Source organism: Cydia fagiglandana, chromosome 17 (genome assembly GCF_963556715.1).
Source record: "Cydia fagiglandana chromosome 17, ilCydFagi1.1, whole genome shotgun sequence".
In the NCBI taxonomy this organism is placed as follows: domain Eukaryota; kingdom Metazoa; phylum Arthropoda; class Insecta; order Lepidoptera; family Tortricidae; genus Cydia; species Cydia fagiglandana.
Window position 1 is genome coordinate 1,816,601 of NC_085948.1, and position 23,978 is coordinate 1,840,578.

The window sequence follows — 23,978 nt, forward strand, 5'->3', positions numbered from 1 at the left end:
CATGAACTTCAGAATGAACGCATCCATAACTGCGTTTAGTTAATGCAAAACATTGTTTCGTTCATGGGAAATCTGCGTTTCTTATCACTTGTATACTTGTCAAAAGTTGTGACAACTCCCTTGACGTGTCGAATATTTGGGTTAACACGATTACATATTTCGCTATTTTTTGTCCTAATTTGCTGTGTATTTTAAGAGTGGTGTATGGTGTCAGAAGGCAAATAGAAGAGCTACGATGGATTTCTTGAAGAGCGGCTTAAAAACCGTTCTGGGGGCGCCGGAGCCCGGTCAAACACCGTCGGGTGCAGAAACGGTACGATGTTGGATTTGTATCAAAAATGTTTCTAATGTTATATATAGTCCCCGGGACCTTCATATCATAAGGTATGCAAGGCAATTCTGTCCCGACTTTATGACTCTTTCAGTTGTGACTATCATTGTACATAAAATATTGCTTTCAAGTGAAATAATAATGTCAATATTTATTTAAAATTTTCTACTTTCTCTTTTATTAAATAAATAGACCTGTTCCTGTAATTTGAAACTGTAAATATAATAGTGAAATTGCCTCTAAATAACCATATAAAATCTTTTTATTATTATAAGTTTTGATACTAATTACAAACCAGATAAAAAAATAATCATTGTAATAAAGCTCTGATTTTTAATATCTATTGAAAAATAATTAAAAGTCATACTCATAAATATATCTAATAGAAAACTAAAATGTTATGTGAAGTTATTTGTGATTAGTAGAACCAGCGGACTGTGAAATGGAAAAAGTGTTTTAATTATCAAACATGATAATAGTATGATCAGTTTAGCAAACATATTCAACAGTTTTCGAATGGTGGGAATGAAACTACTGCAAACGAATGTAAGAATTTAGTTGTTTAAGTCAAAAAGTTTCATGTCTGTGGAGACTAAGGGATATATATTTCCCACATACAGTACAAACCAGGGATCGGATACCAGTATTCTTTGTATGGGAACTTAAACAGTATTTTTTCGTTCTTTGTAAATTATTTAATTTCTAATTGGGCAATCTAATAATACGAAGTTGTTACCTAAAAATACAACTGAGTCCTACATTTTGAGTACTAAATAATTCGAAATATATTAAATAAAAGTTTTGTAAAAAACGGGTTCCGATCCCTGCTTCAAACATGTGTTCTATTTTCGATCAGTAACATTGACATTCGATTGTCATTTTTGAATCTCAGTACTGGTTTTCTATGAGTACAATATTAGTCTGGTTCCGGGATTTCCCGGTGCTCACCACACAAAATTAATCCCGGGAGCATTTTGCAGTCAAAATGAATTGAATATTTAAATTGTTTTATCAAAAGTTCATTCAAACTATAGCTTTGTAAAAAAGAACATTAAACCTATCCACATGAACAATGAAGTTGGTTGTTTCATTGTAATTTATTTGATGTGTAATGTCAATAAATGTGTTGCCAAATGGCACAGAAGTAGCTATATTTGCATGCATAAATTAATTTTATTAAGTATGTTAAATATAAGTAAATTATGTGGCATTAAAGGACTATTAAAAATTAATAGACCAAATAGAGTACCTTAGTGATTAAAGTCTTTGTATCAAATGTTTCAGTAGTGTATTAGCTGTTAAAGAGATAATACAATACCACACCATAATACAATATAAACCCTTTAGGGCCTTCAGGCTACAGTGGAACCTTATTAATACAAACCTATTTAAAATATTCTTTTATGTGTAATTTTCCCTGTCAAATGTTTTCACACAGTCTTTCATTTCAATTTTAATTACTTCCCTTCTGAGACGCGTTCTCGCGTGGGCCCTTCACTCTTATTAAGAGGCATTTACTGTAACTGATTTCATGGAGCAGGTATTTTTCTGTCCCATTGATGGTCCTGCAAGCGAAATTAAACTTTACATCAGCATCACAAAGCTCATATTGTAACATTTATAATTACAGGTGGAGCGTCTAGTGGACCGTGTGAACAACTCCACTTTGCTGGAGGACCGGCGGGATGCGTGCCGCGCGCTCAAAGCCTTGTCGCGCAAGTACCGCGTTGACGTGGGCGCGCATGGCATGGACACACTAAAACAGGTACTACTTATTTTTCGAAAGAGTTAAAGTGTTTCTGAGGCAAGATACTTAGAAACCTTTAATATGCGCACAATGCCTCTTTGTGTCCCTGTGTGCGCAACTCGCGTAAGGCTGGCATGAAGCGAACGTAAGCCAGATATGAGCACAATTTTTTTACTAACTCTGCAACCTTTCTGTGTTGTTGCATATTGGCTATGTGTGGAGTGTGTGGTGGGGGAAATACAAGCGTAAATAACGCGTGGCATGGGGAAATTTTCAAGGTTCACCTTTTTCGTACTATTAATTAGATGTCTACCCTCGAGTATATCCTATATCACCAAAAGCAACGCCACAGTCGCGTATATCACTACTGGAGTTAGAAACGATGAGGCTAAAAAAACCTATTTAGTTTAAATTCTTTAATAATTCCAGGTTCTAGAGCTTGACCGAGCAGACAACGAGACCATACACTACGCCCTGGACACCCTCAACAACGTGATGTACCCCACACAGTTCGAAGAGGAAGAGGACAACCCTCATGTGCCCATGAACATCGGCGAACAATTCACTGAAATGTTCATAAAAGACCACCACAACATACAACTAGTTCTAGACTTGTTAGACGAGTTTGACTTCAGAGTTAGACTCTCCGCAGTACAGTTGTTGACTTCGCTACTAACTAACAGACCGAAGGATATACAAGAGATAATTCTAGTGAAACCGATGGGGGTATCCAAAATGATGGATTTATTGGGAGACCCTCGAGAAGTTATCAGAAATGAGACTTTGTTACTACTTATCAAGCTTACTAGAGGCAACGCTAATATACAAAAGATAGTAGCGTTTGAAAATGCCTTCGACAGACTTTTTGATATTGTGTCTTCTGAAGGTTTTTCCGATGGAGGGATTATTGTGGAAGACTGTCTGTTGTTAATGTTGAATTTGTTAAAGAATAACAGCAGTAATATTAACTTCTTTAAAGAAGGTAGTTATATACAGAAGATGTTACCAATGTTTAACACTCCGGACGAATCTGAAGACTATGGCTGGTCGCCGCAAAAGGTTTCAAATGTCCATTGCATGTTGCAAATAGTTAGAACATTAGTGTCACCGAGCAATGCGATTCAGATTATATCTAGCTGTCAGAAGATTATGAAAAACGTTGGTCTGTTAGACGCTTTATGTAATATTCTGATGGCAAGTGGTGTGCCAGCGGATATATTGACGGAAACGATCAATACGGTGGGGGAGGTGATAAGGGGTGATGTGGTGAACCAGGAGTTCATGGGGAATGTGATGGCGCCGTCGAACCCGCCGCGGCCGGCTATCGTGGTGCTGCTAATGTCCATGGTCAATGAGAAACAGCCGTTTTCTTTAAGGTGAGGGTTACTGTGATACCTATTTATATTTTTCGTCGTTTTAAATATAATTTAGTAGCTCCCTTCCGAGGTTTTCCCTAGTGTCTACAACTCTACAGTACGGGGTTCTTCATAAAAGGAGTGTACACGTTTTTAAAAGGTCGGCAACGCGCATGTAAAGCCTCTGGAGTTGCAGGCGTCCATAGGCAACGGTGACTGCTTACCATCAGGCGGGCCATATGCTTGTTTGCTACCGATGTGGTATAAAGAATCTATCTACTTTTTCTAAAAATACTTTGAACTTGCTTTCTACTGGCTTTGTGTCCAACCAAGTAAAACGAGGTTTTGTGTTACAAAAGCTTAAAACTTATTTATTTACGAAATTTCGATGAAAGGAAAAAATTGTGACGAAATTAACATACGTAGCTAAGGACAATGGATAATATTTCATTCTTTATTTATAAGCTTGATTGTTTTTCATAAAATTAATTTCAGATGCGCCGTGCTATACTGTTTCCAATGCTACCTATATCACAATGAGATGTCGCAGGCGAGCTTAGTGCAAACGTTACTGCCTTCCTCCTCTGACGTTTCGAGTCTTACTAGTGGTCATCTGCTATGTGGCGGTAAGTGTTTAAAACAGATTAGGGGCTGTCCATAAATTACGTCTTCAATTTTTGACGATTTTGGACCCCCCCCCTATAATCATCCAAAAATCATGCTTCAAATTACCCCATTTCCTCCTACTTCATGCTACCGATGTCCAGACCCCCCCCCTAATTTGAAATGACGTCATTTGTGAATAGCCCCTTATCATTAATAATTACATAGTCCTTTCTTGATTAGTGTGTTGTTACGGAAACCCATGCGATACGAAAATTCACGACCTAATAATATTAGCCCTATCAGCTCTAAATTTGCCAGTCAAAAACCAATCTTAAGGTTTTAAAATTAGAATTGAAATTTGACTGTCGTGTATTTTCCAGGTCTTTTCTCTTCTGACGTGCTCTCAAACTGGTTCGCGGCCGTGGCGCTCACGCACGCGCTCATCGAGAACCCGGGCCAGAAGGAGCAACTGCTGCGAGTGTTGTTGGCGACCAATATCGGCAGTGCACCAGTGTCTTTGTTGCATCAGTGCACACTTACTTTACAGCAGACTACCAAATTACAGCCTAAGGTAAGTACATTATGGTCTAACCCGCTGAATTGTGCTCAAAAAAGGGGTAACCGTTACGCAAAATGTCGCTAAATGCCTCTTTCGCAAAATTATCCTTTACACCTAATGTACGTCCCTTTGCGCCACTTGCAAAATATGTTGTCCCATAAACACATATCCACATGTCCACATAAAGTCCCCTTGACATTCTCAAACTGGTTCGCGGCCGTGGCACTCACGCACGCGCTCATCGAGAACCCGGGCCAGAAGGAGCAACTACTGCGAGTGTTGTTGGCGACCAATATCGGCAGTGCACCCGTGTCTTTGTTGCATCAGTGCACGCTCACTTTACAGCAGACTACCAAATTACAGCCTAAGGTCAGTACATTATGGTCTAATCCGCTGAATTGTGCCCATAAAAGGGGTAACCATTCTGCAAAATGTCCCGTTTTTCTCTAAAAATTTTCTGTTCGCTAAATGCCTCTTCTGCAAAATTATCCTTTACACCTAATTTACGTCCATTTACGCCATTTGCAAAATATGTGGTTTGTCCCGTTTGCAAAATGTCTTTGTATCCCATTTATAAAATGTCCCAATGTTCGTTTGGCAAAATGTCCCTTTGAACCACTTCGAAAATGTTCCTTTTGCAAAAAGTCCCTTTGACATTCTCAAACTGGTTCGCGGCCGTGTGGCGCTCACGCACGCGCTCATCGAGAACCCGGGCCAGAAGGAGCAACTACTGCGAGTGTTGTTGGCGACCAATATCGGCAGTGCACCCGTGTCTTTGTTGCATCAGTGCACGCTCACTTTACAGCAGACTACCAAATTACAGCCTAAGGTCAGTACATTATGGTCTAATCCGCTGAATTGTGCCCATAAAAGGGGTAACCATTCTGCAAAATGTCCCGTTTTTCTCTAAAAATTTTCTGTTCGCTAAATGCCTCTTCTGCAAAATTATCCTTTACACCTAATTTACGTCCATTTACGCCATTTGCAAAATATGTGGTTTGTCCCGTTTGCAAAATGTCTTTGTATCCCATTTATAAAATGTCCCAATGTTCGTTTGGCAAAATGTCCCTTTGAACCACTTCTAAAATGTTCCTTTTGCAAAAAGTCCCTTTGACATTCTCAAACTGGTTCGCGGCCGTGTGGCGCTCACGCACGCGCTCATCGAGAACCCGGGCCAGAAGGAGCAACTACTGCGAGTGTTGTTGGCGACCAATATCGGGAGTGCACCCGTGTCTTTGTTGCATCAGTGCACACTTACTTTACAGCAGACTACCAAATTACAGCCTAAGGTAAATACATTATGGTCTAACCCGCTGAATTGTGCTCAAAAAAGGGGTAACCGTTACGCAAAATGTCGCTAAATGCCTCTTTCGCAAAATTATCCTTTACACCTAATGTACGTCCCTTTGCGCCACTTGCAAAATATGTTGTCCCATAAACACATATCCACATGTCCACATAAAGTCCCCTTGACATTCTCAAACTGGTTCGCGGCCGTGGCACTCACGCACGCGCTCATCGAGAACCCGGGCCAGAAGGAGCAACTACTGCGAGTGTTGTTGGCGACCAATATCGGCAGTGCACCCGTGTCTTTGTTGCATCAGTGCACGCTCACTTTACAGCAGACTACCAAATTACAGCCTAAGGTCAGTACATTATGGTCTAATCCGCTGAATTGTGCCCAAAAAAGGGGTAACCATTCTGCAAAATGTCCCGTTTTTCTCTAAAAATTTTCTGTTCGCTAAATGCCTCTTCTGCAAAATTATCCTTTACACCTAATTTACGTCCATTTACGCCATTTGCAAAATATGTGGTTTGTCCCGTTTGCAAAATGTCTTTGTATCCCATTTATAAAATGTCCCAATGTTCGTTTGGCAAAATGTCCCTTTGAACCACTTCGAAAATGTTCCTTTTGCAAAAAGTCCCTTTGACATTCTCAAACTGGTTCGCGGCCGTGTGGCGCTCACGCACGCGCTCATCGAGAACCCGGGCCAGAAGGAGCAACTACTGCGAGTGTTGTTGGCGACCAATATCGGCAGTGCACCCGTGTCTTTGTTGCATCAGTGCACACTCACTTTACAGCAGACTACCAAATTACAGCCCAAGGTAAGTACATTATGGCCTAATCCGCTGAATTGTGTCCAAAAAAAGGGGTAACCATGATGCAAAATGTCCCGTTTTTCTCTAAAAATGTTCTGTTCGCTAAATGCCTCTTCCGCAAAATTACCCTTTATGCCCTTTACACATATAGTTCGTTTTTTTAGCATTAGAAAGAACTTGCAAGAAGGTAAGCGATCTTGACATGTCTTTTAATTGAAAAACACTTTTTAAAAATCAAAAACTATTACTTATGAAAGCAGAAGAATATAAATGATCGTATTAAATTCATAATTGTTACATATTCGCCGTAACTTATTTTTAAAATGTGTTTTTCAGTTAAAAGACACACCAAAATTGTTTACCTTATTTCTAATGCTAAAAAAAACGAACTATAATATACGTCCCTTTGCGCCACTTGCAAAATATGTCCCTTGTCCCGTTTGCAAAATGTCTTTGTATCCCATTTATAAAATGTCCCACGATTTGTCAAAATGTCCCTTTGAACCACTTCGAAAATGTTCCTTTTGCAAAAAGTCCCTTTGATACATTCTCAAACTGGTTCGCGGCCGTGGCGCTCACGCACGCGCTCATCGAGAACCCGGGCCAGAAGGAGCAACTACTGCGAGTGTTGTTGGCAACCAATATCGGCAGTGCACCCGTGTCTTTGTTGCATCAGTGCACGCTCACTTTACAGCAGACTACCAAATTACAGCCCAAGGTAAGTACATTATGACCTAATCCGCTGAATTGTGTCCAAAAAAGGGGTAACCATGATGCAAAATGTCCCGTTTTTCTCTAAAAATGTTCTGTTCGCTAAATGCCTCTTCTGCAAAATTATCCTTTACACCTAATTTACGTCCCTTTACGCCATTTGCAAAATATGTGGTTTGTCCCGTTTGCAAAATGTCTTTGTATCCCATTTATAAAATGTCCCAATGTTCGTTTGGCAAAATGTCCCTTTGAACCACTTCGAAAATGTTCCTTTTGCAAAAAGTCCCTTTGACATTCTCACACTGGTTCGCGGCGGTGGCGCTCACGCACGCGCTCATCGAGAACCCGGGCCAGAAGGAGCAACTACTGCGAGTGTTGTTGGCAACCAATATCGGCAGTGCACCCGTGTCTTTGTTGCATCAGTGCACGCTCACTTTACAGCAGACTACCAAATTACAGCCCAAGGTAAGTACATTATGACCTAATCCGCTGAATTGTGTCCAAAAAAGGGGTAACCATGATGCAAAATGTCCCGTTTTTCTCTAAAAATGTTCTGTTCGCTAAATGCCTCTTCTGCAAAATTATCCTTTACACCTAATTTACGTCCCTTTACGCCATTTGCAAAATATGTGGTTTGTCCCGTTTGCAAAATGTCTTTGTATCCCATTTATAAAATGTCCCAATGTTCGTTTGGCAAAATGTCCCTTTGAACCAAGGACTGAAAAACCGCAAAAGACCGGTAACCTAAAATAAAGGTATCAATTGAGTAGGTATCCAACAGTAATGGTACCCGAATAAAACGGCAAAATACTAGTACCTAAAATAAAGGTATCAATTGAATAGGTATCCAACAGAAACGGTACCCGAATCAAACGGCAAAATAGCAGTAGGTACCTAAAAAAAAGGTATCAATAGAATAGGTATCCAACAGTAAGGGTACCCAAATAAAACGGCAAAATACCAGTATCTAATATAAAGGTATCAATTGAAAAGGTATCAAATAGTAACGGTACCCGAATAAATAAAATTCAAACGGTACCGTTAAGGCTAACGGTCTTCAGTAGGTAAAGGACCTTATGCCTTTTGTAATAAGGTCTTTGTTGTTTTATAGCTTTTCAGGACTGCGGACTTAGAAAATGATAACTGTTTTGGAATCCAACATGTCTGCCGTGCACTTTGACATAAAAGTCGACATAGGAGTGCCGAGTCATCATTTTTGAATTCTGCACGCCCTAAAACTTATAAAACGACACACATGATGACTTTTATGTCAAAGTGCACGTCAGACATCTTGGATTCCAAAATTGTCATCATTTTTGAATTCTGCACTCCCTGAAACCTATAAAACGACACCCATGATGACTTTTATGTCAAAGTGCACGTCAGACATCTTGGATTCCAAAATTGTCATCATTTTTGAATTCTGCACTCCCTGAAACCTATAAAACGACACCCATGATGACTTTTATGTCAATTATGATGATGATGATGATGATGATGACAATATAATTCACAAACAATCACATTAGGATCCGTGTACCTAGTGAAAAGTGAGAGGGAGACACGCGTTACCTCCCGCTCTCGCGAGTGACCGCTTTGAATTGAGGTATCAGATCAAACGCTATTAAGGTTTTTTTATTTAAGGGTACCGTTTGGACGGAAGCCTACATTTAACGGTACCGTTTGGGCTAAAGCTTATTTGGATACCTAAAGTATTGATATCAATATGGAATGCTAGTTTAACGGTCGGGTACCTATAAAAAAACACCTAAAGGTACTTTTATTTAACGGTACCGTTTGAACGGAAGCTTGTTTGGATACGGGTACCGATTGATATTGATACCGAAATGCTACTTTTAACGGTCGGGTACCTTTAAAAAGACCGGTCAAAACCGTTTTTAACGGTACCTTTTCAGTCCCTGCTTTGAACCACTTCGAAAATGTTCCTTTTGCAAAAAGTCCCTTTGACATTCTCACACTGGTTCGCGGCGGTGGCGCTCACGCACGCGCTCATCGAGAACCCGGGCCAGAAGGAGCAACTACTGCGAGTGTTGTTGGCAACCAATATCGGCAGTGCACCCGTGTCTTTGTTGCATCAGTGCACGCTCACTTTACAGCAGACTACCAAATTACAGCCCAAGGTAAGGCTTTTGAAGTTAGAGTAATGAGCCACACCAAAAATTTATTTTTCTTCGAAAGATGTCCCTTTTAAAAAAACTTTTCATAGAAAATTTTCCTTTTCACCTTTTTTCAAAATATCCCTTTGACTCTCTTGCACATCGTCTCTTTTACACTATCCTTATCTTTAGGTAACTGGGCAAACCTTTTAGGTTCTGGGTGATTAACACGCGCGGGACGTTAACAGTCGGCAAAAAAAAACAAAATTCGAATCTATCTCTAAAACTTCAAAGTCGATTTCCGGCTGAAAATTTTCAAATCCTAGGAGCTAAGTGGCTAAGCGCCACTTGCACCATCCCACTAACCCGGGGTTAACCGGTTAAACCGTTAACCCAGTGTCAAATCGTAGTGGTAACCATAGTAACTCCAGGTTAAACCGGTTAACCCCAGATTAGTGAATGGCGCAAATTGATCTAAGGATCGTGGTCCAAGGTGCATTTGCATCTCACATTTTGCTTAATGAGAGAGTTAGACGCAATGACATGGGACAAAGATATTTATTTAAACTTTATTGCACAAAAGAAAACTTATCGTACAAAAGGCGGACTTAATACCAAAAGCATTCACATATTGGACAGATGGAATAGTATCCTATCTATGGATATATATTTCAGGTTGCCCTTCTAATGCTGCTCTCGCAATGGACGGCGCATTGTCCGGCCGCGGTGAGCGCTTTCCTTAAAGTGCCTGGCGGAGTGGGGTACCTCGTCAACCAGACCTGCTCCAATGAACATGACGAAAATGAATACTTACTACAAGGTAACGTAATAAGATTTTTTTAAATAGCCTATCTTGTGTCCCACTCTTCGAGCAACACCGGCTTCCGACACGTCGGAAGGGAGGGGCCCAAGCGATATCTCACCGTACAAATCTTTCTGCCATTTTTCGCGGGGGGAAGGTGCACACAGTCGCACTTCTCACACACTTACATACAAAATCCAATCACAGGCCCTACCGCGAACCACGTTCGACGTGTTGCCTCTCTATGGCACTTGTAAATTCATACGTAAGTGTGACAGGGAGGCAACACGTCAAACGTGGTTCGCGGTAGGCCCTCTGTAATGACGACACAAATACATAGAAAATGACACACGTCAAAGACAAATCTTGCAAACCTCGTTCTCTTTTTGTGTACGGACGAGTGACTAGTGTCACAACACGCACACTAACACATTTTCGTTGAAGTATGTCATTGTATTCTGAGAGATGAGAAGTCGGATTTGTCGCTCGACCGATCCGCAATTTGTACTGAGCGAGCAAAATCGATAAATCCAACAAATACTTGAGACTAAACTATAATAATTGTATTTAAATGTAATTAAACGTATGATATGTAAAAAAAAATATTACATGTGAAATGTAACACTTTCTTTTTGTAAATTTGATGTCCCCGACCTCTTTTTATAGCAAAAAACCGAGCAAACAGGCATTTTTGTGCAGCAGTGTTCACGCGCGCGTCTGGACTCGGTCTAGTGAAAAATCCAAGTGCAACTAGTTTTATTACCCGCGCTAGATTAAATTGACGCGCGAATCTTGTACCTCGGCAGAGGGGAAATAGTGCGAATGCCGCCTCCCTTCCGTGTTGCTCGAAGGTCCCACTAGCCCACTACTGGACCATTCTTCCGCCACTCATAACGGTTTGGTGCATGTTCTCGCCAGTCGCTCGCTGCGAAAAGCGTTCGAGGTCATCCGCCATTCCTTTTTAGCGTACGGTTGAAGCCGATCTTGTCAAACTTGTTCTGTTGAGATCGGGTCACTTTATATTTCGACAACTTTACACGCAAAGGAAAGTCAAGTTGTGCCAACCCTAATAATTGTTCGGAGCAATGCTGAGCCGAACGGAGCCGAGAATGCCCGAAAGCATCAGTTTATATATGTAAATAATATACGCAAGTAAGTATAACGGGTTAGCACTGATTGACTAGCAAGTTATCTTTTCGCGGATTAGCAAAGTAATATTTTAGTTTTAATTAATATGGATTTCCGCAAAGTAACGCCTGGTTCTATTCACTATATTAGCAGAGGTAAACAACAGGCGGTCTTATCGCTAAAAAGCGATCTACCTACTTTCATTCTTCTTTGGTTCATATTTTTTTTACTAGCCTATTTGAGTGTCCCACTGCTGGGCAAAGGCCTCTCCCCTTAATTTCCACAACTCCCGATTTGGTGCTTCCTCCGGCCAGTTGATCAAGAAGCTGTCCAGGTCAAAAAAAATGTTTCCATTTAATTCCCAGGTCTCTCAGCATTCCTCCTAGCCATCTGCATACATTTCAACGATGATTCCGTCGAGAACTACTCCAAGGACTCCATGAAACAGCTCCTATTAAAGCGGATAGGCATCGAAACCTTCACGGCGAAGCTGAGCGAAGTGACGAAGCACGAGCTGTATAATAAGGCGGCGAAGCACCCGCAGTTGAGAGTGAAGATGGCCTCGGAGATACTTATCGATTATGAGTTCTGTAGGCTATTTAAAGTGCTGGAGAGTGAGTATTGTTTTATTGTTTTTTGAATCTTAACATTTTGCAGTTAGGGCTTATAATGACATGACTCATTTTTGTCAAATGCCCCTTTTGCAAAACGTGATGATTTGTTAATTTAAAAATAAACCGGACAAGTGCGAGTCGGACTCGCCCACCGAGGGATCCGTACTTTTTAGTATTTGTTGTTATAGCGGCAACAGAAATACATCAGCTGTGAAAATTTCAACTGTCTAGCTATCACGGTTCAAGAGATACAGCCTGATGACAGACAGGCAGACGGACAGTGGAGTCTTAGTAACAGTAGGGTCCCGTTTTAGAGTTTGGATATGGAACCCTAAAACAAATTAAATGTAATATTTTGTAAAGCGACATTTTGCGAGTGGGTCATACATATATGTATGCGCTCTAAACATATTATATATATGTATAATATTACTTGTCAATTTAGGGAAATGTTTTTAAGTTGTAAATGTTCCAGCCAATAACCTTAAATAATAATAACGCCTTGAGAGTTATACAATTATTTTTGTGAGTCTGTGTGAGAGAGTGTATGTCTGTTTTGCGTTTATACATTTGTGTGCGTGTGTGACATGCGTTGTATATATGTTTCATGTGTGATGTGTTTATTTATGTGGCCTTTTGAGTGTGTGTTGTGTATACATATTGTGTACCCTGCATTTGATTATGGTTGTTTCTATGTACCTACTTGAATGTATTTTTATGTGAATGTATGTACAGTGATCATGAAAAAATAGTTTTTTAAACTTCCTATTCTTATGTCGTAAAAAGAAATCTTTTATTGGTTTTTCAACTTTTGTCATGCTCGGCGAAATATATTGGTGTCACAAGGAACGGCATTTCTAGATGTTTTCGAAAAAGTAAAAAAAATCTAATCAGCTAAAAACTATTAAAGAGCCGGCCATTTTACTTAATATGGCTAAGAGCAAAGCACCTAATACCCTATCTATGTATATATGTTTTGCTTTCAGTATTCAACAATTAAAGCTTAACCCCCTTATTCATAAACGTTCACTAAAGTTAACAAGCCGATAATAATCGTCTGTCCCTTTCCATCATACCGATATTACCGATACGTCGGAAAGGGACAAACGATTATTATCGGCTTGTCAACTTTAGTAAACGTTTATGAATAAGGGGGTAAGTGTTACCTTATAATTTCGAACATACCCTAATCCGCTTCAAAAACGCCTATCAATGTAACTTTATAACCATTTATAACACTGAGTTCATGAACTTAACGTTTCAGGCGTAGTGACCCAAAGTCTGACAGTCAAACAAGAGAACGGAACCGCTGAACCAGAGCGGGCATCTCCTGACGATGCTACCTTAGAACAGTACAAGAACCTCATCCGGCAGCAAGATGCCAGATTACAGCAGCTGATGCAGCAAGTCGAGGGGTTGATACAGCATAATAATCAGCTACAGGTATATTTGAACTATTGTCATATACATACCAAAGACACATTGATTGAGTAAGATGTGTAAAATCTAATCTAATCTAAACAATTTCGTGCTTAGAATTTGGCAGGTAAGCGAGGTGGCGCTGTACAGCTCCATACGTTTTGTGGTAAATCCGACTGTCAAAAGTTGACGTTTGACAATTGAGTGACCGAAAAACATGGCGCAGTACAGCGCCAAAGCAAAAAAATCGTATTAGCCAATTTTAATATTATTTAAATTGCACGACGGATACGGGCATTAACGACTTACTGTATTAAGTACTATCCTACAGAAACTGTTTTTTTCACCGAAATCGAAGGTTCGCTTTTGCTCTAATTTCAGCCGAAACATGATCAATTGATCATAACACTGAAAACTGATGAAAGAGATACATCGGTCAGACACTAATTAGTATTAAGATTTTTTAATGATAATAATTTATTTTCAGAGTGCCCTAAACGACTCAATAGCCTCAAACTCACACCTCAAAGATGAAAACACCCTTTTAAAAGCTCAAGTATCCGCCCACCCTGTGAGAGGCACATCTGACTCGGAGTACGAAGCCAAGCTCAACCAGTTAACGTTGGAGGTGACCAGGTTGGTAGCAGTTATAACACTTTATTGTTGGAAAGAACACAGCGCGAGTCATAAATAGTATACTTATGCCTCTTTTGGAGTTAATATCAGAACACGAAAATGACATATCTCGGTTGGATCTTAAAATAAGTCGCCTTGTTTGAGGATAACTGACGCTGTGTGGGTTTTTTTATGATTTAAAGGAATTTTAGCCGCCGGAGATAAGGTTTTATTTTTTTGATTTACGTGAGCAGGCCGCGTAGCCAAAATGCCAATCACTTACGCTCCGTAGCGATCGAAACGCAACTGTCACTGTCACACTAATGGGGAAGAGTGATAGAGAGACATAATGCTTTTCGTTGTCGAAGCGATATCGATTGTAACCTTGGTTAGGCCGGCAGCGCCGGAGCCGCCACGGAGTCCACCTCATCCTCCCCCCTTTACATTACAATCTTTGGCACTGTTATAACCTCAAATTATAACCATGAATAATTCAGAAACCAAGCATCTCCGCGGGGAGAAAGTTGGAGCCGGGGGGTTCACCCCTCCGCCCCTTCCCTTCTATTAAAGCGACTTATTTTATGATTTTTACCCATATCTCTACTTATGCACCCTGACAAGCCTAAACTATCTATGAAGCTCTATTAGTGACTAGCTAAGTGACTCTGCCTAAACTATCTATGAAGCACTGGTTTCTGGTTCATCGTTCCTATACTACCCAATAGCCTGAAACTCAGAGATTATCCTGTCGTGATCCAGGTTAGATGGCGAGCTGGAGAAGGCGAGGGAAGCGGAGGCGAGGGCGGTGCAGGAGTTGGAGAAGACGAAGAAGGACCAGGATGACTTGTTAGAATTGTTGGCGGACCAGGTACTAGTTAGACCAAGAAAAGTCTGCAGTGATTTTGATAGCCCACGCAGTGCAAGTGTTATTTCTACGTCATAATTCCATAATAGTTTGGGGGCATTCCACGAGACTGTCGCTTACATGACGCAATTCTTCTAATACTTCTGGAAATGCTGAGTAAGCTATATTGGGTCAGGTAATATTTCATGACTTGGCTAACAAATTGGCAGTATATTCTCGAGATTCACGTATTTTATTGAGGTAGCTGCCATACAAGGCAAAAGCGTTATGTAAGCGACAGTCTCGTGGAATGCCCCTTTGACGTTTAAAATAAAAAATAACACTTGTACGTGGGCTATTAAAAGCGCTGCAGACTTTTCTTGGTCTAACTCTAGTTTATTATTTTTTGTTGTATAGTAGGAAAAGAATGCTGTAGTCGGTCAAATTTGATTATGAACTGTTGTGTATATGGGAATTTAATTATTATCAAATTAAAATTTTAGGAGTAAGTCGCATGTGACCAATTTTTAGGATTCCGTACCCAAATGGTAAAAACGGAACCCTACTGCTAAGACTCCACTGTCCGTCCGTCAGAAAACACAATCTAAATCTCTCTTTTACTTTATCATTATTTTTAGGCAATTTACCTGTGTCTGCCCATATAACCATTCCAGTCGCAGAATCATCAAAGTGGTAACTAAATGTCAGATGTGTCGTAACAGAGTCCACACAATGTGTCTAGAATTGTTTCGAAACAAAGTGTCGTCGCCGTGTCTACACTTTTCCGTAACAAGGTGTCGACACATTTGTGTGCACTTTGCGTGCGGTTTGCGACTAAATCTGACAGCAAATTTGTGACAGCAAATGTCAAAATAAAATACCCCTTGAAAACCAAGGTTTGTGAAACTACTATTAGTGTCTCGTGTGCTCGTAATTCTAGTAAGTCATCATGGGCGATGCGAATGATAAAAATCGACCAAAACCATATAAACACCCAACACCCGTCAACCTTTTACAGAAAAGTTTTTAAAGAAATGCAATACGCTACTAGGTCAGGCAACGAATGCTCAAAAAAGTTGTAGAGGGAAATGCTCGGAACACAATTTTTGACTCCGTAACTTGGTTTGGACAAGTTAGGAGGTGAACATATCAATAAGTCCTCGGCCGTAGCCCTTGAGCGGGGGGGAGAGAGGGGGCTTTGAAGGTCCCATTTTCCGGTTTTTCGATTATATCTCGGAAACTATGCATCTTAGCGACATGGCCACTTATACAAAATGAAAGTTAATTTAATTTGTTAATTTTTTCCATATATTGAATAGTTTTTGAGATATCCGCTCTTGAAACTTTATTTAGGGCTCTCAATTTTATCTTGATCTCTACATCAGTGAAGGTGCTAGGCCGTGTTCCACAAAATTTAAAAACAATTTTTTTAGGCGTCCGTACCTCAAAAGGAAAAAATGGAACCCTTATAGGATCACTCGTGCGTCTGTATGTCTGTCCGTCTGTCACAGCCTATTTTCTCGGAAACTACTGGACCAATTAAGTTGAAATTTGGTACATATATGTAAATTAGAGACCCAAAGACGGACATGTAACGTAAACAAATTGATTTTATACCCAAAAAATTACCATTGCCCCCCCCCCCCCTTTATCTCCGAAAATACTAGGTCTCAAATTTTGAAAAAAATACACAAAATAGTCCTTTACCTATCACGATTATTAAGATGACAGGAAAACCTATTAGAAATGTGCAGCCAAGCGCGAGGCGGACTTAATGTACGGAACCCTTAATACGCGAGTCCGGCTCGCACTTGGCCGGTATTTTTTAAACTCCTCTTGACGCTTAACCGCTGAACCGATTTCGTTAAAATTTAGTATAGAAATAGTTTGCGTCCCGGAACAGGACATAGGATAGATCTTATAACCAAAATCATCTTTTGAAGGTGTGAAAAGTGGCGTGAAAATTTGTACGGAAAATCAATAACCGCTGAACCGATTTATATGAAATTTGGGATGGTCTACAATTCTACATCTTTGATTTAGTTGAAAATGATAAAAAACATGACTTCAAACCTAAACTTAAACAGTAAGTATTAACTTCAAGAATTCAATTCTGAATTCCCCCCTGCACCACATTTCACAACTTTAAAGGATGATTTTCGAGATAACTTATTATGTCCTGTCTCGGGACTCAAAATATATGTGTACCTTTAAATTAAAACTGTTCAGCAGTTTAAGCGTGAAGAGGAGTTTAAAAGAAAGTATTTTAATAAGTTTATATGTTTTTACTTCGGAATGGTGTCAATGTGATACCATAACTAAATTTGGTACTGTGAATTTATACGAAAACGATACCAAACATGGCCTCGTAGCTTTACTGATGTAGAAGTCAAGATAAAATTGAGAGCCCTAAATTCTTATTATATACTTGGCCTAACTTGTGTAGAAGGAAAAGGAAAAATAAAAGTCGTCGGCAGGAATATAAGACACAAATATAATTTTTAGAGTTACTATTTCAATCATCAAACATAAACATACCTTGATTATATTATTCTAGTGAGATACGCATAGATAAAAAAAACATCAAAAAAATTACAAGGTCGAAATGTCACGGAGCTTGTGTGAGTTATATGTGAAAAATAGAAACTTTTATGACAAAAAAATCTGGACACAATTTAAGAATCATCCAATTGCGTCGAGGAATCATCAGTATTTTAGCTTGTTTCATTACCTCCTTGCTTCTTTTTTTGTCCTTTGTATTCTGTAGCAATTGGTTAGTTCTGAAAATAAAGATAACTTGCGTCGTCACGGATGTCGATATATAGGTTTTAGGGAGTGCAGAATTCGAAAATGATGACCATTTTATAATCCAAGATGGCGGCTACGCATTTTGTCATAAAAGTCGTCATGAATATCGTTTTATAGGTTTTAGGAAGTGACAGGTCCAACAATTGTCTACATCACTGTAATTGACGTCACAGGCCTCCATGGGCTACGGTAATCGCTTACCATCAGACGGGCGGTGTGGTTGTTTGCCACCAACATGTTAATTAAAAAAAAACTCCACTATATCGTCAGTTCATAAGTACTTATTTTGCGAAGCTAATGACATTTATCACAAGAAATCAAAAGTCAATTGTCACGAAATTCCGACACATAACTCAAGAATTACCGAAAGTTCTTTGAAATCTTGTGACAATTTTCATCATTATCATCATAAACATCGCAAGAGAAATACCTGTTTTTTGCCGATATAATAAAGTTTTTAAAAATAATACAATGATGGTGACAAACAGGAATACGGCCCGCCCGATGGTAAGCGATAACCGTAGCCCATGGATGCCTGTGACGTCAGCAACAATGAGACTTGTCGAAATGTCGCACCTGTCACGTTACGTCACATTGTCACGCCAGGGAATACATCTGAAAATTGTGTGTTCCCATTTGTCCCCATCCCGATAAGGTGGGAAAAAATGGGAAATATTTACATGCAAATCCCATTCCATCTGTTCCCTACGGAGATAAATGGGAATACATCCGAAAATTGTGTGTTCCCATTTGTCCCCACCCCGATAAAGTGGTAAAAATGGGAAATATTTACATGCAAATACTATTCCATCTGTTCCCTGCGAGGATAAATGGCATTACATCCGAAAATTGTGTGTTCCCATTTGTCCCCACCCCGATAAGGTGGGGAAAAATGGGAAATATTTACATGCAAATACTATTCCATCTGTTCCCTGCGGGGATAAATGGGATTACATCTGAAAATTGTGTGTTCCCATTTGTCCCCACCCCGAAAAGGTGGGAAAATTGGGAAATATTTACATGCAAATCCTATTCCATCTGTTCCCTGCGGGGATAAATGGGAATACATCCGAAAATCGTGTGTTCCCATTTGTCCCCACCCCGATAAGGTGGAAAAAATGGAAAATATTTACATGCAAATACTATTCGATCTGTTCCCTGCGGGGATAAATGGGATTACATCCGAAAATTGTGTGTTCCCATTTGTCCCCACCCCGATAAGGTGGAAAAAATGGAAAATATTTACATGCAAATCCTATTCCATCTGTTCCCTGCGGGGATAAATGGGATTACATCCGAAAATTGTGTGTTCCCATTTGTTCTCACCCCGATAAGGTGGAAAAAATGGGAAATATTTACATGCAAATCCTATTCCATCTGTTCCCTGCGGGGATAAATGGGATTATATCCGAAAATTGTGTGTTCCCATTTGTCCCCACTCCGATAAGGTGGGAAAAAATGGGAAATATTTACTTTCTGTGGAAGAGGTATAGAGGGGAAACTGTATTATTTACAAGAGAAGATGCCGCGGAGTATTTACAGGTATATTTACAAGATTATATACATAAATTTATAAATTTCACAATACTCGGAATTAAAAATAACGTATGCTATTTTCTTAGGCAGAAGGAATGCTGGGTGTTGGTATATCTGTTGCATAGCAACGGCGGTGGCACATCGCGCAGGCGCGCGGACTTAACCGCGTAGAGAGTGGCGAGCCGGTGGTCGCCACACTTTCAAATCCTATTCCATCTGTTCCCTGCGGGAATAAATGGGAATACATCCAAAAATTGTGTGTTCCCATTTGTCCCCGTCCCGAAAAGGTGGGAAATATTTACATGCAAATCCTATTCCATTTACGTACAAAAATGTCCCACTGTCAACTTTCAATCGAGATTTAATCGATAATTTATTCGATTAATATTCAGATTAATGCAATTTCAATCTATGTTAGGTCGACTAAATTAATCGCGATTAAAATATGAGGATTAACTTTTTTTATTTCATTAATTAGTCGAATAAACAGTTAGTCGATTAATGCCCTCATCTCTGACCACGGCATGGCTCTTACACTTTGAGAATATCTGAAAACGAATGAACACAAGGAGCCATTTTGCAAATCCAGTAACTTTGTTATTACTTTTGACAGCGCGTGTCATGTGTCAACACAGAGTCGACACAAAGTCGAAACATTTGCGACTACTTTGTGACTGCAATATTTCTCAGCCTTAAACCATATTTATACATCATAATTAACAAGTTTCGTAGTATGTAAAGCGTTATTTCTGTTATTTAAGTATAGTATACGCATCGAAGTACTAAAAATGCATCAAATAATATAGTTATGAACACAGGCACTGAGAAGTAAACAATTTCATTTCCGGCTAAACTAAAACAATGTGGTGGCGCGTTGATTATATTACACTTAGTTTATCAAATCACTCGAGCAGTTTAATTCCCCATAATAATTTAAGTCCTATTGTAATATAAATGCAAACAATATATAATTACGTCTTGTAATCCGTTTTAGAGATGGCGTATTAATGTCACTTATTTTTATTTAAGGCCTGATTCGAATTCAATCTGCCAAATTGAAAACCCTATTAATGGTACTGAAGCTAGCTGAATCAAGATTTGTTTTTCCATAATTTATTGAAAATTTGTTTAAAAATTGTTATTTATAAGTAAATTCATCATTTTCCATTTCTTCCCGCTCCTGTCGTTAGTTTTGTTGTATGCCCTCCATCATACATCCGACAGTGTTTTTTGACAGTTTCTTAGTTTGAGTCCTATCAAGAACAATGTTTATTTTGAAATATTATATTGCATATAGTTTTTGTTGTTTTAACGAACTAATTCCTTGGACATTCCACTCCATACCGTTCAATAGGTCAATACTGTGGGACTTTGTTGAATCAAGTTTTTTGGTCCGATTTCGAGGGTACTGGCTTAAGCATGCTGATTGCCTCATAAACATCGTGGATCATCTCCAAATATTATCAAAGTAATATTGGAAATCCGCATTATTAAACTAAAGCTGCGAACCGTTTCTTTTAGTGATGTTGGTGTCGATTTCTCTGTCGAAAAGTAACCAATGCCCGGTAACTGACACCACATCGACGAAATTCCTGATACGCCAGATATTTGAAGATATGTCTAGATCCTCATTGTTTCATGGATATTGCAATGAAATTACCTTTCAGTATTGGTATAATATTAGGTAACAGGTTATGTTGGAAATTAGTTATGTGCAAGTTTCTTCCATACTTATCAAGTTTTTGACAGCAATTTGGCGCCTAATTAAAAAGACGGCGGCGTTTATTTGATTTTTTTGATCATCTTAGAATTGATAAAAAAAAAATTTTTTGGTATAATAATTTTGTGATTCTGATAATTATAATGTCGAAGTGTATATATAAAGTAAGCTAGAAAATATCCAAGAAAAATCACTCTGAATTTGTCAAATTTGTTTCGAATCAGGCCTTAACTATTTTTCCATCTGACAGTTTCCATTTGACAGGAACAAAATGAACGAATGAACGAATGATTTTGGCATAAAGTAGTCGCAAACCCGAAACAATGTGTGCACACGGCGACCACACTTTATGTCACTTTGTGTCATGTGTCGACCCTTCCCCATTTCTGGTAACTGTGTCGACACGGCGACGACTCTGCGACTGGAATTGTGACCGAAACAGACGGTGTCGACACAAGATGTGTCAACACCGCGTCGTAACGGCGACTAGAAATGGTTGTATGGGTGTATATTTGTGGCTTTCCTTAACAGAAGGGTCCTTACGCTTGAAGCGCAATAAGGACCTTTTAATCTGCAATGCCAACAGACATTCTGATAGAATAGTCCTTATTGCACTTGAAGCATAAGGATCCTTCTCTGATGGAAAGCCACATTTAATCATTTAGATTTCCTACAGTGTCCCGTTTATAAATCACAACTCTTGTTTCAGGACACGAAGATAAACGAATACAAAGCCAAGTTAGCGGCTCTCGGGCACCCCGTCGACGAAGCTCCCGCCGACGCGGAGCCCGCCCACACCCTCACATAATGTTGCCAACGTACGTAACGTAACTAGAAATAAATTAGTGCTTAGAGCGGGGCTACATTGGCGATTTTCGAGCGAGCCGAGCGCGCAACGATCTTGCCTAGAAATGCAACGGATAGTTGTTTGGCCGGATACGAGTACGATTATGACCATGACTGTTTCTTAAATCCAACTTGTTTACTCCAAAATCAAGCAAAGTTACTATCCGGTATCCGGCCGGATATCAGGTCAACATGTTAAAATAACGGCCGGATACCGGATAGTAACCGAATATCCGGTGCATCTCTTGCCGCGAGCACGCAACGACTTTGCTCCCATTCCAGTATGACAATATGAAGCAAAATCTTTGCGCGCTCACGGTTAGATAGATGCGCGCTCGCTCGCATATCGCCAGTGTAGCCCCTCACTTAGAAAGTATAATGAGCATATACATTATTTTGTAGGTGGGACGTTTAGCGAAAGAGACGAAAGGGACTATTCATAAATTACGTCACTTCGAATTTTGTCTGGACATCGGATGATGGTAGCATGTCGAAGGAGGAAACGGGGTCATTGGAAGCATGATTTTTGGATGATATTAGGGGTCAAAAATCGATGACGTAATTTATGGACAGCCCCAAAGGACATTTTGCGAGTGGATCGCTAATTTAGTAATCCAGCCGGCCTAGCCAAGGTTACAATCGCTATCGCTTCGACAACGAAAACCATTATGTCTCTCTATCACTCTTCCATATTAGTGCGACAGTGACAGTTGCGTTTCGATCGCTACGGAGCGTAAGCGATCGGCATCTTGGCTACGCGGCCAGGATAGATTCGTCACACTGGTATGGCTAAAATCAATAACTTTTATGCCAATATGTGTTTTATATCCTTGTAATTAAAGCTCTTTTCTAAAAAGCGACAATTATGAAGTTTCCATATAATAAAACCGATATTACTGATTTTTCAAAGTCGACCGTGTATGTATGATATTTAGGTCGAATTTAGAGATAAAAATCGTTGAAATAAAGTTATAAATTAGTTGGGATTTTTCGTAGCATTGTTGTAATGTCTCTTTAGGTATCTAATTAAAACTATGTTATTAGTTTCCCTTAAGTTTAGGCCCGTTTTTATGAAAATTTAAACTGATAATAGAAAAATATGTTGTTTCTAATATTGATCTCACAGGATTTTTTTTTGCTACGGTCCTACTCCCTACGTCATTGTTCAATGATGCTACGAAAATTCCGCGCTTTACTTTTGTATATTAATTTATTCGTATTATAGTTTAAAGTCTACGCGTGTTTATAAATAGAAGGCGAATGATCATGTAACTGTTATATATTTGTGGCTTTCCATACAGAAGGGTCCGTATGAGTCAAATATAATAAGGACGTTTCCATCTGTTAACAACTCAATCAAACCTCTTGAAGCATAAGTAGGTACTCTTTTCTGATGGAATGCCATATTTTATTAACATTCTTGGTAACTAATAAATAAAACTAAATGCATCATTGTGTTTAAATGCACGTTGAAATTATATGAATTTTACTTGTTACCTTACTCTAAAATGTTATATTTATTCTATACATTCGATTTTGTGTTCTATGTTCTATATAAATATTTCTTTCAATTCAATATAGATCATACCGTGGTTATAAGTGCAATATCATTCCGCTTTCCTTGCCATTCATCTGTAATTTAGAAAACATTCTAAAAAGATAGTAAGCTAGTTGAAAAATGGACCTCCCCAAAATTTGTTCAACATATTGCTTAGTTTTACATTTGTGTTGTTTCCAAGCAAAAGTCCCACTTTGTAGCTTGTCATAAGGACGCTTTGACAGGTTATTCGTATAATGATACAAGCAAATCTCGTCCTTATGGCAAGCGAAGCGACACTGCAGTGGGACCTTTGACTAGACTTCGACACTTTTTGTTGCTATAGTTACGACAACAGTTCTAAAATAGACTTTATTTCCTGATCTTGTTATATTATTATTAGTTAAGCACTGCTAGTGTGAATCTATTTTTTTAATTTGACTGTATTATTTATTATATTTAGTGTGAAATAGTTTATTTATAGATTACATTATAAAAATAAATATTATATTGTACATATTATAATTGATGTGTTTTATTTCTATAATCATAGGTTCAAGGGATAAATTAGGTTTCTTCCGTT

At 39.1% G+C, this 23,978-nt stretch overlaps 2 protein-coding genes across 7 annotated transcripts in view; both read left to right on the forward strand.

The window, feature by feature from the left end:
* Positions 1-23,978, forward strand: part of LOC134672789 (RNA-binding protein lark) — a 529,293-nt gene that overhangs the window by 157,101 nt on the left and 348,214 nt on the right. The gene's annotated exons all lie outside the window — the stretch shown is intronic.
* LOC134672807 (general vesicular transport factor p115) lies at positions 82-23,920 on the forward strand. Its single transcript, XM_063530767.1, has 11 exons — positions 82-313; positions 1,962-2,096; positions 2,508-3,454; positions 3,929-4,059; positions 4,420-4,610; positions 10,202-10,346; positions 11,822-12,070; positions 13,335-13,513; positions 13,977-14,125; positions 14,864-14,972; positions 21,722-23,920. The coding sequence occupies exons 1-11, from the start codon at positions 236-238 to the stop codon at positions 21,818-21,820; spliced, it is 2,412 nt and encodes an 803-aa protein (XP_063386837.1). The 5' UTR covers positions 82-235; the 3' UTR covers positions 21,821-23,920.